Raw genomic sequence first — 18,684 nt, forward strand, 5'->3', positions numbered from 1 at the left:
CCATTTACTCGGATTTTAAGACGGGCCGGGTAACGGGGATACCCGCCGGGTAAGCGGGTTAAAAATATTAGACCCGTTACCCGTTTACCCGGTTTAAAAAAAGGTAGCGGGTCGGATAGACCCACTCACCCGTTTACCCGTTTATAAAATAAAAATCTATCAACAATATAAAGTTTAAAAATAATAAAATTTAGGTGAAAAATATCTAAGTGCTACTACAAATTGATTATCTTCATTGTAATTTTGGTCATCTTCATTGCAACATATAAAAATTTATTATCTTTTTAAATATTTAAAAGTTAACGGGTCGGGTCCCGGGTGACCGGGTATGGATGACTATTCCGTTACCCGTACCCGGATCCGTTAAAACCGTAACGAGTATTACCCGTTTACCCAAAAAGAACGGGTATTACCCGGGGTAACGGGCCGGAACTCGGGTAGCGGGTCAAATTGTCATCCCTAATTTTGAGGGTATAATAGTCTTTACCCATTGGTCTAGGTACTACATCTGTCAAATTTTTCATTTTGAGCTATATTTAGTAAGTGACATTCATTTAGTATTATTAGTGTCAATTTCACTTCACAATTTTAAAAAGTGAGAGTTTTATTTTGCATCGTCTAAAAAGGGATTCGAGTCATTCTCTTTGACTATGCTTTAGTGCTTTACAAGCTCTACGATGGAAGTGTAAGGGTATAATTGGCAGAAGAAACAAAATGAGAGTATTATATTGAAGTTTACTTGTATATGACATAAAGGTCTTGCCCATTTCCGTAATTTCACAAAATGAAATGGCCTCGGACACGGTACGTATACTCTGTAACGAGAAGTCGGAAAGTTAATAGTCTAGTGGTCTCGTCTTAACGCCAAACCCTCTCTCACTGAATATCTTCGGCGATTCTTTCAGACCGGACAAAGGAAAAATGAGTTCGAGAGAAAAGCGCACGACCGAAACCACGCCTCAACTCAGCAGCGTCATCGTACGCCCACCGGCCAACGATATCGGCGACGGAGACGACTCCGGCGAGACCCGCCGCTACCGTCACTCCAGATCCGAGCGGCGCTCCGGCGAGTCTGGTTCGTCTTTTTGACTCGTTCTTTTCGTGTTCGAGCTTTGATCGAGCAAATTGCTAGCCTATTATATGGAGTTCGGAATTTATATTAAATGTAGTTGCTGAAGATTTTAAGTTCAGAGCTGTGTTTGGGAGGTTAAGTTTACTCTCTGGATTGTTAATTTGCATCAGGTTTGAGTTGAATTTTGGTACATTTTTTAAGCATTTTTGTCATTGTTGAAATCATTGTGGTTTGCCATTGAGGACTATATAATGCAGGTATAGGCGTCTTAGCATGCAATCTGATGTTTTACACGCCTTTTGTTCTTGGAGAGTGTTTTGGCTTTGTAAATTACAATTCTCAGGTCGAACTTTAGTTGCAGTTTAGAGTTTAGAGTGTCGAACTTTAAATAAATTTTGGTGTTTATGTGTTTACAACTTTGGTTGTTTGCCTGATAGAAATCGAATCTGGAAGAAGGCATGTCGATTTTGGTGTTAGTGCAGTCTTGGATCATGCTTTTAAGGAACGCTTTATTACATGATTTTTTAAGACATTAACTGAATAATGGTATCAATAATTTGGGTCGTGTGCTTAATAAGCCATATCGGAGTAGAAGTTTGCAAAAAATAGTTCATTAATGAAAATTTCTGTAGTATCACGTAGTCAATGTTGAATTCTAAAGTTGCGTGATCTATTCAGTGAGAAATCTGTCACGTTTTGTTTCGTCTTTGTTTGGTTGGTCAAGTGCTGGGAATTTGGTGCTTATGCTACCCGGTTGTGACATTTGATCATTGAATATGTTTGTTGGTTATCTACAAAGAACAATGGTTTAGTTTGTATTTTTTTTCCTGGTTAGCCGTGGGATTTTCAGTTATCTGTTTTCCTCTGGCTGTTAAGTAGTTTTGGTTCGGTTTCTTATCAGTATTTGAGCATTTAAATTCCCATGACCTCAGGAAATTTCAGCAGCGAATGTATTTATCACACTGTGTGTGGTGATTGGTATAGAAAGCAGCGATTGTACTCTTAGGACTGTTTGTCGGATGATGTTCCATCCCTTCATGAACAAAGTTTTCTTTTAATATATATATAACAAAGTTGAATCAAGTAACTTGTTGATTAATTTTTTTTTTTTAACTTGTTGATTAACATTGGTCTTTGTTGGCTGTGCTTTATTTCCATTTTGTTTTATTTTGTTATTGCTACATATGGGTTGTAGCAATATGCATAAAAATCTGTTTTACCCATGATGCGCCTTCATTTGCATATTGCAGATCTTGCTTAAGATATTATTTTCTTAGTACTATTTGAGAGATATTTCAAGTTGTGGTTACTCCTGAAAGATGGTGAGAGGTTGGTTTTGTGTATAACATATCTTTAAAATGCGAGGCAAGTGACAATGGTAGATGTATGTGGCTGTTGAATATAGGATTCTGAAATGGGCTGGTTTGGAAGCAAAAAAAGGCTACTATAAAGTACCATGTGAACTTCATGATCTGTTCCCTTTACTTTAATTTTGATAAGAGAATTTGTACGTTATTTGAATTGGCAATTTGGGACCCCCCAGGACCGGAAAACTCCATCTTCTATAAGTAGATCATATTATTCAATTTTCTTCCAAGTTTAGTTACCTATCTTTAGATTTTACGGCCTCGTTTCCAGGGCGTAAAGTACGCGCAGCTTCTAATTCTCCTGGACGGCAAAAAAGATGCGCGGATCGCCGTCACAATCATGAATTCGACCGTTCACGCAGCCGCGAGGCCGGCGGCTCGAGGAGCGCCGGAAGATTCTATGGTCGGGAAAGAGGCGGTGACAGGCCATTCCGCAGAGGCCCTGCTCGTCCGGACCTTAGAGGCGAGCCCATAAGCAGAAGCAATCTGAGCGTGCGGCCACAGGGAGGCAATTGGTATTGCCCGGACCCCTTGTAAGTCCATAATTCTCGTGATATATATTTGTCAATGTTTTTTATTTATTTATGATCTACGTTATTTAAAACAAAAACAATGGTTTCTGCAGAATGTGTCATAAGATGTTACGCTGCCATAGTAGATATTAATTTGGGACACTTCACCGTTTACCAAAAAAAAAAGAGGCGTCAACACCCTCCATTTCATTTATAATAATAATAATAATAATACAAATAATTAATAAATAAAAACATTACCAAGCAATGCCATAGATTTCTTTGACTCTGCTTGATCGTCAACTTTCTCCATCAAACTTTAGATGCAGGCACTTGAACTTTCCGAGACGAGATATCTGCCAAGCCTGCCAATTTCCTAGGAGGAGTTACCCGCCGCTCCCGGAACCCCTCCCACAGCGGTTTCGCAGCCCTCCGCGGCCCCTGAATCGCTTCCCCAGGTCGCCTTCTCGCGTGTTCTTCAGAGACGCCCCCAGAGAGTTCGGAGACGACATTCTTCCGCCTCCTCCGAGGCACGATGACGACAGGTTCGCCGATCACTATCTGCACAGAGACAGACCGGAGTATCTGTACGATCATCACTACAGAGGAACGCGTTTCGGGTTCGAAAGGCCAATATCGATGTCTCCGCCGCCGCTTTTGCTTTCGGATCACGGGCGGCCGTGGTGGGGACGTGACGTTGTCTGGCACCACCCCGGGAACGCTTACGTGGATCGAGACCGAGATCGCTTAGCCTATCGATGAGCGTCAGAATATATATATATATATATATATATATATATATATATATATATTTGCCTTCTGTTTAAATGAGACTTTTGAAACAGTTTTAAGTTTTAGATAATCGGATGTGCGAGGACGAGAACATAGCTTTGAGACAGACTGGCTGTCTTCTGAGTTTTTTTGTTTTGGGTCCTCTATGCACATTAAATTTTGTACATTTGCTAGTTTGAGAGCAGGTTATAAAGGTATGTCCTTTTTTTTTCTTTAAATATATATATATATATATATATATATATATATATACATATATATATATATATATACACACACGAAATTCCTTTGGCCGGATTGTTTTCTTATTCAATTTATTTTGTTTCATAATGTTCATATTCTATATTTGATATTGTTACCACTCCATCTCTTCTCTATTGATTTTTTTTTCTTCCATTTATTGCGAAATAGACATCTATCATTAATTGTAATAGTAAAGATTAACCATATACTCTTTTTTTTTTTTTTTGAAAACCCAAGTATCAGGTGAATTCATTAAGGCAAATCTGCCAAAGCTAAAACAAGCAGCTCAGGGGGAACAACCTCCTCCCAAACCAGGTTCGAGTCTAGGCTTAGAGCCTTTTTAGCTAGAGAATGAGCGACACCATTACATAAGCGGGAATGAAAAACAACATTACATAGATCAAACTGATTAGCTAGGTGGTGTGCAGCATCTATGAGAAGACCCTCCTCTGTAGATTGGCGTTTCTTCGTGTGAAAGAGGGCCACCGCAGCGGCGCAATCTGTTTGCACCAGGATTCTTCTGTAGCCTCTGTCCAGAGCGAACTTCAGCCCCTTGATTACTGCGTACAGCTCAGCCATGAGTGGAGAGAAGGGGCGAGCGCAGGGGAAAGAGAAAGCTCCTCGAACACGTCCCGTCTCCGTCCTGAGAATACCACCGAATCCACACCTAGCATGTGTCTCGAGTGTGGCTGCGTCTACCGATATCGCAGTCACTCCTGGGTCTGGTGGCGCCCATTTTTGGCTACGGTTATGGGTACCTACTTCCTTTGCCTCCGGACGGTTGGCCATCCGGAACTCGTCAAGGTAGTGAGTGGACCAATTTATGAGCTCCATCAGATTGCCCCCTTTACCATTGTGAAGGGTGTCGTTACGACGATTCCACGCGCTCCACATCAGGGTCACAAAGACCTCGAAATTTTCCGTCGAAAGGCAGCTATGTATGTGCATCAGCAGGCTGATAATATCTTCTCCGAAGCAGCCTTTTATGTCCCCCCACCAACCTGTAGCTTTCCACATCGGCTTGATCTCGCGGCAGCTCCATATTGCGTGGAAAACCATCTCCGAGGTGATCTTACAGCGGGGGCACCTGGTGTCCACCTGGATACCTCTCTTGGCCAGACTGGAATTCGTCGGGATCCATCCTCTCGCCACCCTCCAAACGAACATCCGGATTTTCATGGGAACACTAAGCTTCCAGACTCCTTTCCACCAAGTCGTTGTCGGCCCTGGATTCGAAGAGCTCCCTCCCTCGTGTAGATCGTTCAAGAGCCTGTACCCACTCTTAACTGAATAGTCTCCGTCCTGGGTAAAATGCCAGCAAAGTTCATCCCTTCCCTGTAACTCTCCATCAGGGATTTTTAAAATTTCAAGAACATCTTCGCCGAACACCAATCTCGGAGAAGCTCCAGGTTCCACGAACCGTCTTGAAGCTTGAGGTCTGCAACAGTAACACCCACTGGAATTCGGTTGTCGAAGCGGACTATAAAATCCCCCGATCTCGGGATCCATCTTCCCGAGCGAGCCTCAATCGAATCTCCGGAACCAATTCTCCACCTTGTTCCTCGTTCGACAACTCTTCGGTCCCACAGTAGTCCCATCCAGATGCTAGAGGCATGAGAAGATTCCGGAGCAAGAAGGATAGTCGTGTCGGGGAAGTAGCATGCCTTGAAGATCCTGGTTGCCAAAGAGGAGGGTGTCTTCAGCAAACGCCAAAAACTCTTCGCCAGAAGAGCTTGATTGAACCACAGCAAGTTCCGGAACCCGAGCCCCCCGGCCTCTTTCCGAAAACACAATTTCTCCCAGCTACCCCAGTGCATCTTTCTTTTTTCCTCACTGCTGCCCCACCAGAAATTAGCATCCATCCGATGGAGGTCCGAGATGATGCTAGCCGGGAGCTTAAAACAATGCATAACATAACTGGATATAGCTTGGAGAACAACCTTTATGATTACCTCTTTCCTGGCCAAAGAAAAATAGTTGCTCTTCCATCCCTTCACCTTATTCCATACTCTCTCTTTGATGTACCGGAAGAGTTCTGCCTTGCTCCTTCCCGTCGTCATTGGAAGACCAAGGTACCTCTCATGGCCGGGAGAGATCTTCATTCCCATAACCCGGGCTACCTCCTCGCTCTGCTCTTTAGACACCTTCTTGCCAAACCACACGTCCGACTTCTCGTAGTTGATCACTTGTCCGGGGGCTTCGGCGTAAAGTTCGAGGCCGTGTTTAACTGCCAGACCCTCCCGAACCAAGGCTTTGAAGAAGATCAAACTGTCGTCGGCGAAGAAGAGGTGGGAAACATGAATCCCCGGTCACCCAAACTTCACGCCCGTGATTGCTCCCTCGTTCTCCGCTTTCCGAAAGATGGCCGAAAGACCCTCGGAACATATTAGGAAAAGAAATGGTGAGAGAGGATCTCCTTGTCGGAGCCCTCGATGCGGCTTAATGTCTCCTTTCAACTCCCCATTAAGCACAAATGAGAACCTCACCGACCGCACGCAGCTCATAACGAGGGAGACCCATCTATGCTCATAACTCATCCTGATCATCATCGCTTCCAAAAAGCTCCACTCGACTCGATCGTATGCTTTTGACATATCGAGCTTAAGGGCACCAAAGAAGCCAATCCCGAATCTTCCTCTTCTCATCGTGTGCATACCCTCGAATCCGATCATAACATTATCGAAAATTTGTCTCCCGCTCACGAATGCACTTTGGTTCTCTGAAATAATCGCATCCATGGTAGGCTTCAGGCGGTTTACTAGACACTTCGATATAACTTTATACATCACGTTGCACAAGCTAATTGGTCTGAAATCTTGGATGCGTCTCGGTTCCTTACACTTAGGAATTAAAGTGATTGATGTCTCATTCAAGGATCCGAGCTCACGACCCTCGTTGAGAATTTCCAAACACACCCGAGTATACTCTTATCTGATTGAGTTTTTCACCTCTAAGAAAAGCCAAAATTGCTATATTATGACCTGTACAATTTCAATGGGATCGCAGATCGTCCTTGTGATAGGTCATGCCTGTATCCGAAAGCTTCAACTTTTTTTTAATCTGATCGCTTTACGAAGTTTTTTATTTGAATTTTTTTTTCAAAACTACTGATCATGATTTGTATTATTCGTGCATACAAGTCTTTGATGTAATGTCGTATATTTTGAAACTAATAATGTCATTATTTCGTATAAGTCGCTTGAGCCATCAATTTGCCGCTAATTGGGTACAAAGCCTCGCCATTATAGAAATATTATCATAGAACAATGTCAAAAGTAATCTTCGATGATGAATAATCAGTACTATACATGTGTGATTTAAATCATCATTTGATTTAAAATATCGCTTACCGCAGCGTGCCGCACTTCTGATTTTACTGGTAATCTATATATGGCGTACAATATATGGCTTACCGTATATATACCACAATTTTTCAACATACCGCAACTATTATACATAATATATATATATATATATATATATTACATATAAATATAAAAATAAAATATTTGCTATATTTAAGATAAATGCACGGTATTTGATGAAAATTTTAGTTTAAAAATGTGTAGTATGTGCGGTATTTTGCTAAATATGAGTGATATTTACGATATTTGGGAAATTTATGCAATTTTTGCTTAATATTGCAGAAAACTACCCACATCGCGAGATATTAACCTTCGATCTCACGTACGTGCGGGTAACAACAACTCGCGCGAGAAACCCCATCGCGAGATTTAAAACTTGGTTTGATTATCATGTCTTTTAGCAAAACAATCTCTTAAATCTATTCCATAAGGCAACTCAAGACTAACTCATAAACAAAGATAACCAACCAAACGCAAAGATGAATCCTAAGCCCCACACACACAAAAAACCCCTAAAATGATATAATTTTTTTTCTCTCTTTTTTCTAATTGGAATTTTTAGACCTTTTGAAGACATGTATGAAGTTTGATCTCGGCTTCAAGCGATGTACGCCTAAACTCACCATCTTCTTCAACACCTCACATCCATCGCATAAAAAAAGCTCGACGGCCATCCACTCAAGGGTAGTCGATGTCAAAAGCAGGAATTTGATCAAATTCATTTGAACTTTTATTCCAGTGACATAAAAACATTGTGACAAATTTAATATTTGACAATGGCTGCTCCACGATGTCATTAGTGTCCTACTCCACATCTCAATGTTTAATAATACGACATTTTTGTAAAAAAAAAAAACTGCATTTGAAACTCATCAAAATGAATATCATATGCTTATAACATTTTTTAGCCTATGTTGTTTGCATTTCACGCGACGTTCAGCCTATGTTCATGATTGCAGGCATGATTGTCGAGTTGAAGCTTTCACAAAGATTGTTGAGAAGCATATCATATCACACATCAACTCCGAAATGTGAGTTTTCTTCAAGGTCTTTCGTCAACAACCATAGATATGCTTTATTGTCCTCACATCCTTTAGCTCATTCATTCTCTATGTAAACTACGCAAGTGTAGTTGCTATTGTACACGCCCACAGTATTATTTGAGAAGCAAACCACTATGCTCTTTCTCGGATTTGGCTTGAAGATGTCACTACTACGAATATGACCTTTAGAAGCGGGCATCTTTTAGAAGTGACAAGTCACATATAACTAGAACCGACTTATCACTTCTATTTCTTCTTAATAGATTACATATAGTTAAAAAGTGACTTGACGTTTCTAAAGTCACTTCTACATTATGTAATGTTTTGAACAGTTTTAATTGCCCCCTTTTTTATTGAGAAATTGCTTAATTTGCCACCAATTTTATAATATTTTCTCATTTTCCACCAAAACGCTAATTTTTCCCAAAATGCCACCATCTATGTCAACAATGTTGACATCTATGTTTGCTCTACACTATTAGATGTCAACATTGTTGACATAGATGTCTACATTGTTGACATAGATGGTGACATTTTGGGAAAAATTAACATTTTGGTGGAAAATGGGAAAATGTTATAAAATTAGTGGCAAATTAGGCAATTTCTCTTTTTTATTTTGAAAGTCATTAGAAACAACTAGTCGCTTCTAACGTCGATGAGACATTTTTTAGCTAGTGACTTTGTATTATTTAAAGTCGTTGAAAAGAGACATTAGAGCTGGCTTGTCAATTATAAACAAAATAATCGACTATCAAATTTAAAAGCGACATTTGTTGCTTCTAAATGATACTAGAAGTAGCATTTGTGGCAAATGTCACTTCTTAAAAAGTATTTATTGTAGTGTGTTTTTACTTAGAATATGACTTCAAGTCTTCAACCCATAGAGAAAGTATGTCAATGTTTTTTCTAACCTTTTTTTTTTTTTTTGCATGCATCATGGTAAAAAAATTTGGGTTAGACATACAGATCTGCACGAAGAAACTTTTATAATTCATGTCCAAGTTATCGTATTTTGCATCTCAGCCATTGCAAAATACCACCGGATATTAAGAGAAGTTTGAGTTAATATATCAATAGCAGCTAATTACATCCCTTTTGATACCTTTCCAAGAAGCAACCATCAATCCTAACAATGGTCTGCAACCCTTGCTGAAACTATCCTTATACCCTTTCAAACATATATAAAGACTCTCAAACACTATTTTCCATTGAAGAGAGAGGTTTAAAGGAGAGCAATGGAACTTGGGTTTGTTGTTGTCAATTGCTTGCAGTAGTCATCGAGAATAGCATTATGATCCTTCTTCACTGATCCCTCTAAAGTCTCTCCTAGCTTTTTTTTTCTTGGTCTTGTATAACATGGTCTTTGACCTATTACTAAAATTCGTGAGTTGTACTCTCTCGAACTCTTCTTCCCTGATTGCTCATCCTCGTCATTACACAAGCTATCAAGGTTGCTCTTAAACCTTACTCTATCAGACTCGTCGCCGCTACGCTCTATGACATTTTAAACCTATTCACCACAGACTACCATCTTTTTTTGTTTCATCGTGTTCTGCTGATCATCTTGTGAATTTGTGTTCTCCTTCGTCGTTATACGCTTTCAAGTTTGATGATTTTGTATTCCAATTGGGGTCTTTGAATTAAGAAGTCGAAATGTTCTATTCGAGGCTCTAGTATTTTTGTAACTTAATTTTACTGTTTGTTTGATTCTTTAGGGTTCATATAATGTTAAATATAACATTTATTATGTATACTACAAAAAATAATATTTTTAAATGTATATATAAAACAATATTAAATATTTGCTCTAATTTTTTCTCCTTAAAGTTGTCAAATTACAAACAATTCCGTGAAATGAAGTATGAAACAATGTGGCATGACTGATTAGTACATTTTAATAAGGTTTAAACTTTTAGAAACAACAGTGGCTGTTCCTAGTTTTACAGTTTTACTTTGAAAATAATAAAAAAATAAACATTTTTTCTAAAAAAAAAAAAAAAAAAAAAACAATTAATAACTCCTAGTATATTTACTATCCCATGTGATTGAAAGGTACTTAAAACTTAAAAGTCAATACACTACCTAGGGACCCTTTTAGCGCCAAAATTCATTTTTTATTATAATATTTTTTCACTTTTAACGGAGAGGAATCTTTTATTAAAAGTTCCCTCGTAGTTTGTTTTTCTTTCCTGCGATCTGAACACCAATCTAAGCGTGACACGTGTACTAGGAGTAGCTAGAAACAAGTTATCTGCCACGTGACAATATTCAACCGCAGATCACTCACTCCCGTGGAGCCTCGACCACCGAATGATTTCTACTCCATTAGATGCCTCTCCAGTTAATACCCTTTTTTTCCCTTGTTTGTTATCCTACTGAATCGGACGGTCAATCACTCACCAGAGTTCCTTTCTATGAATTTCGCCGTCGGATATATGTTTGAAATCTCAGCCGTCAAAACAAAACAGAGACACGAATTGGACCGTTCAAATATTTACGAAATTGAATTTCAAAAGCTCGGGAGAGAGAGGGAGAGAAAAGAGACGAAGAAGAAGAAGTAGGAGGAAAAAAAAAAAAAGGCAAAGCCCTATGGCCATGAAATTTCTCTAAATATCATCGATACCTTTGCATCTCGAAAGTCTCTATCTACCTCAATCTATATTATCTATTCCCTTTCTGTCACTAGGTTATCTCGTGTTCGCGCTCAGTTCCGAAGATTCGAGCTTTGGAATCGCGGACATTGTTGAGCGAGCTCGGCAGCGAATCTTGAGCTTCCGAAATCGAGAATTTTCTGTGCTTTCGATCCCGAGGACTAGGTTTTCCCGGTTTTCGGATCTGAAAGACAGAATTCGAGCTGATTTGTTTTTATATATTTTTTTAAAAATTTCGGCGATTGTTGGTGAACAATCGGTGGATAATTGTATTCGCTCCCGGTGATTTTAAGATTATTTATTTATTCGCTTGCCTTCGAAGAGTTTTGAATTCGAATTTGTATGGGAGAGGGCGAGGGAGGCGGTTCGCCTCCGAAGAAAGTTCGATCAGATTCCGTGGCGGCGACTGATTTTCCGGCGAAGAAGCTGGCGAGGCAGCTCGATTTCACTGGTATCGGCGGCGTTTCGGGGAGCGTGGTATTGCCGGAACATCCTCAGTCTCAACCGGCGGTACCAACGCCGCCGCCGCAGCAAAGTCAGTCACTTCTGCAGCCTCGGCCGGCGCTGGCAGCGTCGCTTCCATTGACGCCTCCGCCGTCTGTTTCCTCTACGGCCGCGAGGATCTTGTAAGTATTCTCCAGACTTCTTAACGAAGAATTACTTTTTTTTGTTTTGGTGGCGATAGCTTCAGTTTGTGCATACACTCTATGAGAGTTTAGGAGAGCAAATTTGATGTTTTAGAGTTTGCAGTTTGCTTGATTGTTTATTTCTGGGATCCCCAAGATGATGGATTTTTGTGGTGGTTGAAAATTTATATCTTTAATCTAGAGATTGGATTTGAGAGGGTAAATAAAACTCAAAGGTCCTGTGCGGGGAATTTTTTTTTTTTTTTTTTTTTTTTCGCTTTATTTTCTTTCTTTCTTTCTCCATATCTTGGTGAACAGTTGTGTGTGCTATTGGGAGAGTTCTGTTTTCTTTGTGCCTTTCATTACCCATTTTAAAGCTGGGTAATTTTTGTTTTCTCCTTCCTGGATTGCGAAGACCTGAGGTATTTTGAGGGCAAATGTTGTTCCTGTATTCATTATTTATCAGGGGAAGGATAGTTTATTTTATTCTGCAGCTTCCAAAAGTTTCTCAAGGTTATTAATTATGCTGTTCAGATATTGATTCCTCTGTTGAACATGATTAAATGCCTTACGGCCAGTGATTTGTGAGCCTTAAATTCTCCTGGTTTGTGCTGAGAAAATAAAATACAAAGTGTTTCTTCTATGTTTGTAGTTTTAGAGACGCGTCTAAATGGACTGACCATGTTTAATTCCGATCTTCCAGTAGGAAGAAAAAATTGAACATACGCACAAAACATGTGCTTGCTTGCTATTCTGTCGGCATTATCAATTGTAAAATGGGGTTTCTTCATAAATTTATTGAAATTAGTTGTACCAGCCTAAATATTTGTATGAGCTAGTATGCGCAGAAACAGCTTTTAACACAGAAGCTTGTTACTTATATAAATTTCTTTACTAATGAAATTGTTGAATTTATTTATTTTCTCCTTCAGAAAACCCGAATCACCTATAGCAAGATCAAAAGCCAATGAAGTGAAAGATGGTACACCTAAGAAGCAAAAGCAGTGCAATTGTAGACATTCGCGGTGCTTGAAGTTGTAAGTTGAAATAGAGTCTGCAGTGGTCGGAAAGAGCATTAAACTAGAGAGTAGATGATACACAATAAATTCACGAATCACAGTTATCTTGTTAATTTAGTTTTGCTACGACTGTCATTTTACAGGAAGGATAAGGAAGTTGTAACTGTTAGTTGTTTCTGATATGAAGTTTATTTGGCAATGTTGTATCAGGTACTGTGAATGTTTTGCATCTGGAATTTTCTGTGATGGTTGCAATTGTGTCAATTGTTATAATAATGTCGACAATGAAGCGTTCAGACGAGAAGCGGTTGAAGCTACTCTAGAACGTAATCCAAATGCATTCAGGCCGAAAATTGCCAGCAGCCCTCACGGAACACGAGATATTCGGGTAAGTATCCCTTTCTGAAATGAGCTTATTTTTGCATGATTTGCATGTGTAATTCCATTTTCAGGTATTGATTATGCCTGCATAAATTACTGTAGTAAGAACGCACACACACACGAAAACTCTTTTGGAACAAAAAATCATTAGAGCGTGTGCAACAAATGATATGGTTTTGTATCCATTCCATTGTGCATGTCCAAAAAAATTAATATGCGTATTATCAGGCCATTCCAGTTGGGCAATATATGTTTTCTTTTTTCATCAACTGGATGAATTGTATGTGCTAAAACCAGGTTAAGTTAACCTATATAAATGGTTTCACTTGTTTCTTTTTGCACAAGCAAATCAAATTGTATGTTCTCCAGTTTTTGTGTTGGGTAGTTTGTCAATAACACGGACTCCTTTTGAAATTCAGGAGGAGTCTGGGGAGCCTTTGATTTTGGGAAAGCACAACAAAGGATGTCATTGTAAAAAATCAGGGTGCCTGAAGAAGTACTGTGAGTGCTTCCAAGCAAACATTCTCTGCTCTGAAAATTGCAAGTGCATGGACTGCAAGAATTTTGAGGGAAGTGAAGAGAGGCAAGCTCTATTTCACGGAGAACATGGAAACACCATGGCTTATATTCAACAAGCAGCTAATGCCGCCATAACTGGAGCCATTGGATCCTCCGGATTCGCAATCCCTCCAGTCTCCAAAAAAAGAAAAGGTCAGGAACTTTTCTTTGGACCTACAACATCCAAGGATACATCTAATCACAGGATTGCGCAGTATCAACAGGTAAATCTAATTGGCATATGGATACAGAGCAAGTGATTTCGAGAAAAGCTTAATTGATTTGCCTTAATGTTTCCCTTTGTATCTGTTTTGATTTTCTGAACGCTAAATATATATGGGTCTATGAAGGGTTTAAATTGAGCCATCTACAGGCTTCCTGATTCTATACGGTGTTATGGATTGTTTTCAAAGAAATTTTATGTGTTTTGTGTGTGCGTGATCACTCTACTCAACTTGTTACAGAGGATGAACACTTAGAACTGAAGTGCACATTTTTTATTATTATTGGTTTTTTAGGCAAACCATGCCAGAGCTCCAAATGCTTCTTCGTCGCCTTCAGTTTCTGTTGCTCGGCTTGGAAGTACATCTGGACCAGGGCCTTCCAAGTTGACATATAGGTACAAATTGCTCTGCTGTTTATGCTTTATCCAGAAGTTCAGAACTAACTTTGTGATTGTTGAAGATCTTTGCTAGCAGACATCATCCAACCACACGACTTGAAAGAGCTCTGCTCGGTTTTGGTGGTCGAAGCTACCAAGACATTTGCTGGTATGCATTTTGCATTATGCTTGTTTTGTTAGTTTCAGTGTCATTGTTTCTTATGCACATGCTCTCTCTCCGATGCATACCCACCCCCATCCCCGCCCCTTCACAAAGGCTTTATGTGATTGAATATCGATGAGTGAGAGTTTGGTCTCTGGGATTTAATTTTTCATGACGGACCAGCCTAATAATATTGCAGGTTCAGCATGGGAACAAAAAAAGTAAAACATTTTCTAGGTATCTAAACGAGGCGTATTACTATGTTCTGAATCCCGCCGCATGCTTAATGCCTTAACCAAACAATTTTTATCAATCTTTCTCTGCAATATCGTATCACCATAAGGAGAATGGTGATATTTACTACTCCCTTCTGTTTGAAAACAAATATTAAAGTAGTAGTCCTTTGGTATATCTGTATTGGTGTATGGTGTTTTGCTTTTTTAGGAATCTATCGCTTAATTGACTGTGTATATCTTTCAGAGCAAAGAAGGATAACGGAAAAGCGAGCTGAACAGCAGTCAGAAGCTTCCCTTGCTTCAATGGCTCAAGACAGGTTGAAGAGCCAGAAGGAGTCGGATCACGAGAAAGCTACGGCTAATGAAAGTGGCACTGGAAATGAGGCTGATAAAACCGGCCCCAACGATTCGGGTTCAGATGGCTCGGATTCAGCGAAAGGGAGACCAATGTCTCCCGATACGTTGGCATTGATGTGCGACGAAGAGGACACGATGTTCATGACCGGAGCTTCTCCTAGCGCGGCGAGTAACGCTCCCCCGACACTGCCTTGTGGACAAGGCGCGGCAGAGATCTACGCCGAGCAAGAACGGGTTGTTTTGTCAAAGTTCCGAGATAGTCTACAGATGCTGATTTCATTAGGAGAAATAAAAGGCAAGTTAATCCACTATTCATATTTCTGGGAAATATTTTTTGTAGGACACACTATAACTAAAATTTAAAACATAAATTATCAATTGATGATTATGTTAGACTTGTAACATGATCACATGATCGGGATGGGTAAATTACTGATTTTAGTATAAATAGGTTATTAGGGTGAGTCATTAAGGTGCATGAGAAGATTAAGTTAATTGTTGTAGTTTTTTTGGGAGTAGAGTAGTCCAGAAGGATAAAAGATAGATTACTCTATTTAGACTTGATTCTCTTCTAAATAAAGATAGCTACTAAACATGGTGCAGAGTTCTATAATCCGAAACATACAATTCCAAGTCAATAATTTCTATTGGTTACACAGTACAGAGAAATTCTGTTCCTCGTTGGCGAGAAGCGAATCAGGGACTCAGAGAGACACACTGAGCAACGGTGTTTCGAACTTCAAACCTGAGACACGAAATCAGCTGGGTTCTGCTGGGAACGGCATTCCGAAAGCTATTGCGCAATCCACTGCAGCCAAGACCACAGTAACACGGGCGCCATCGACCACCACCGTGCCCAGAGTTGATCTTCTCCCAAAGATCCCGTCTTTCCCCGGAAATGGCGATAGCAGACAAAAGAGTGAAGAAAAACAAAATTTGTAGAAAACATATTTAGAGCAGATGATTGGCCAAAATATATATATAATTTATATATTACTGCATATCTGTAGTAAATTTTCTTAATTTTATTGCAGTTAGAGAGGCAGTAACTACATGATGGCCACAGTGTTAGGAATATTTATTTTAATAATTTTATTTTTCTGATGTAATTTTATTCATCTCTAAATTAGATAACGAGTCAATGTATCCACAGTCCGATCACGTAATATTGTAAAATGCAGAGCTTTGTAATCGTTTAAATTTAAATATTATTTAGGTAATTTAGCATGCCCACCATTTACTAATACTAGTATGAGCTGGGATTGTTTATTCTTGCTTTATCCGTTGCATTAACTTCACGAATGTGTCCAAGGCTCCAAGCCAACTATAGCAATGGGTTTTGAAAATGCACAGCTTGGGGTTTTGAAGCAAAAAATTAAATAAATAAAAAAACTTTGGTTTTTCTACATTTCTTTCTTTAATGTCTATGGCGTATCTAAGCTTATTTCTTAATTATTCGAGAGTTATGCTATAACTTTAACATAAATAATCTAAATGGATCATAATATAGTGATATTTATAATAATTCATATTATGAATGAAAATTGTTTGATTTTATCCTAATGATACAAAATAAGCTATTTAGAATTAGAATCTTAATTTTTTTTTATATTAATATATTGACCAATGTCAAAGTTATATTTACTTTTTAGTTTGTAGAAAATTGTACACTAAAATGATCACTAATCAATATAACATAATTTTATATAAGGAAAATATCACGAGTATCCCTTGTGTTTAATCGAAATGCGAGATTTATCCCCTCTATTTTTAGAAATATCAGACATATCCCTCCAGTTTAATATAAATGACATATGCATCCCCTAAAAAATGTTATATTACAAATATCATCATTTTCGTTTATTTTTTATAAAGAAATAATTTGAAATCCCCTAAATACCCTTAATGAAATAATTTTTTATCTTCTATTCTATATAAAAAAAATTAAATTAAAAAAATTTCTTTATAAAAAGTTAAGGTTTTTTTTTATAAAGAGAGATTTTGATTTTTTTTTTTATTAAAATAGTAAATACATATTTATCCTATTAAGGGTATTTTGAGGAGTTCAAATTATTTTTTTGTAAAAAATAAACGAAAAGGGTGATATTTGTAATATAACATTTTTTTAGGGGATGTATATGTCATTTATATTAAACTGAAGGGATATATCTAATATTTCTAAAAATAGAGAGGATAAATCTCGCATTTCGATTAAACACGAGGGGTACTCTAGATATTTTCCCTTTTATATATCTGAAATTATCAAAGCGTAATTTGCAGTATTTGATTAATTATAAAAATTATTATAATATCTTTTAAGTATTATTAAATTCTTTCTAGTCTACTTGCTCTAGTTTAACACACTTTAATTTCATGCCTTCATGCCCAAGGAACAAGAGGTATACAAGTATAACCCAATATCTATATCTATATATATATATATATATATATATATATATATATATATATATATATATATATATATATATCAATCAATTTCGGTCTTCATAATCACACCAGCTTTAATAATTGAGAAATATATCACTTAATTGTTTCTTAGTTGATGCTTTTGCCATCCTCGACTTGAATACCGTGGGTTTCTCGAAAGATGTTTCAAGTTACTCCTCCAAGGAGCTCTATGGAGTGTATGGGACTAGGAGTTTTCTCATCGTTCATGGTGGTTCGTCAAGTGAAGTAAAGAATGAGGCTAATCTACATTCATACAAGAAAACTAGTTGCTTATCTTACTATGAAAATTGTTGATTTTAAATTTCGGATGGAATCCTACTTACTTGGAAAATAATTTTACTCATAGCAATAAAACTGAAGGGAAGTGTAATTTACAACGAATAAAGTTTTGCTTGATAAAAATTCACTAACCCAAACTTAATCGATTCGGTTCGGTTTTGGCTATTTTTCATATCCGAATCCGAATTTTCGATTTTAAAAAATTTGATCCAATAACCAGTCCAGTTTAGTTTAAAACCGAAATTTGGTTATCCGATTTCTTAAATCCAATATCCGATTTTAATACTCGATTTTCAGAATTCGGTTATCCAGTTGTTTAAAATTTGGATCCAATTTTAAAATCGGTGTAAAAAAATCGGTAATAAATTCTTAAAATTCATAATCACGTCAAAATCCTAGTAAAAATGAGTCAAACATCATAGCGTAGCTATTTATTTTATTTTATTTTTTTTAATAAAAAAACTAAGTTAAATATCTGATATCCTATCGATTTTGCCAAAATTAAAAACCGATATCCGGTTCAATTTTTGAAACTGGATCGATTATCTGAATCCAATTTTTGGTTAGATGACATGGTAGCCATCTTCGGGTTTGGATTGGTTCGATTATCGATTTTATCCAACTTTGGATTATTTTTTGTACAGCCTACCTTGTGATATCAATTCTAGCTTCTTGATAAAAGCTGAAAGACGAAGTTTTCAAAATTGACCAAATTTTACTCAACAATATTGTCCAAAGTACCAAGGATTTAAATACCGTTACCGTTACCGTTCCGAGGTTCATAATTTACTGGTAACCGCTGGTATAGTAAAAGAATACCGGGGAAAACAGGAAAAAAGGAAATCGGTACCGTTGAACTTACCATTACCGTTGAGGAATACCGTCAAATACCGTATTTACCGAATGGAATCCAGAAAAGAAATACACAAAAAACATACAAAGTACGTATG

At 38.0% G+C, this 18,684-nt stretch overlaps 2 protein-coding genes across 3 annotated transcripts; both read left to right on the forward strand.

The window, feature by feature from the left end:
- Positions 1-762: 762 nt before the first annotated feature.
- LOC149400830 (RNA-binding protein-like protein) lies at positions 763-3,961 on the forward strand. The gene is made up of 3 exons (XM_089611665.1): positions 763-1,075; positions 2,711-2,972; positions 3,275-3,961. Exons 1-3 carry the CDS (start codon positions 922-924, stop codon positions 3,711-3,713), a joined length of 855 nt encoding a protein of 284 aa, XP_089467791.1. The 5' UTR covers positions 763-921; the 3' UTR covers positions 3,714-3,961.
- Positions 3,962-10,771: 6,810 nt separating this feature from the next.
- LOC149400831 (Tesmin/TSO1-like CXC domain-containing protein) lies at positions 10,772-16,232 on the forward strand. Of its 2 annotated transcripts, none has more exons than XM_089611661.1 (8): positions 10,772-11,671; positions 12,604-12,708; positions 12,901-13,078; positions 13,491-13,853; positions 14,148-14,248; positions 14,314-14,399; positions 14,874-15,281; positions 15,646-16,232. In XM_089611661.1, exons 1-8 carry the CDS (start codon positions 11,388-11,390, stop codon positions 15,705-15,707), a joined length of 1,587 nt encoding a protein of 528 aa, XP_089467787.1. In that variant the 5' UTR covers positions 10,772-11,387; the 3' UTR covers positions 15,708-16,232. The 2 variants fall into 2 exon arrangements, with proteins under 2 accessions (XP_089467787.1, XP_089467786.1); XM_089611660.1 differs by having other exon boundaries at positions 15,651-16,232.
- Positions 16,233-18,684: the final 2,452 nt, after the last annotated feature.

This window comes from Urtica dioica, chromosome 4 (genome assembly GCF_054948205.1).
Source record: "Urtica dioica subsp. dioica isolate 48M chromosome 4, U.dioica_male_clone48M_v1_H2, whole genome shotgun sequence".
Classification (NCBI taxonomy): domain Eukaryota; kingdom Viridiplantae; phylum Streptophyta; class Magnoliopsida; order Rosales; family Urticaceae; genus Urtica; species Urtica dioica.

What these genes read in the sequence shown, in the direction of transcription:
- LOC149400831 (XM_089611660.1), top strand. Translation starts at nt 11,388, where the DNA reads ATGGGAGAGGGCGAGGGAGGCGGTTCGCCTCCGAAGAAAGTTCGATCA. An exon ending in CCTTCCAAGTTGACATATAG is followed by an intron (nt 14,249 to 14,313) that starts GTACAAATTGCT and finishes TGATTGTTGAAG; the next exon opens with ATCTTTGCTAGCAGACATCA. An exon ending in AGCTACCAAGACATTTGCTG is followed by an intron (nt 14,400 to 14,873) that starts GTATGCATTTTG and finishes TATATCTTTCAG; the next exon opens with AGCAAAGAAGGATAACGGAA.
- LOC149400830 (XM_089611665.1), top strand. Translation starts at nt 922, where the DNA reads ATGAGTTCGAGAGAAAAGCGCACGACCGAAACCACGCCTCAACTCAGC. An exon ending in GCGGCGCTCCGGCGAGTCTG is followed by an intron (nt 1,076 to 2,710) that starts GTTCGTCTTTTT and finishes CCTCGTTTCCAG; the next exon opens with GGCGTAAAGTACGCGCAGCT. An exon ending in TGGTATTGCCCGGACCCCTT is followed by an intron (nt 2,973 to 3,274) that starts GTAAGTCCATAA and finishes ATCAAACTTTAG; the next exon opens with ATGCAGGCACTTGAACTTTC.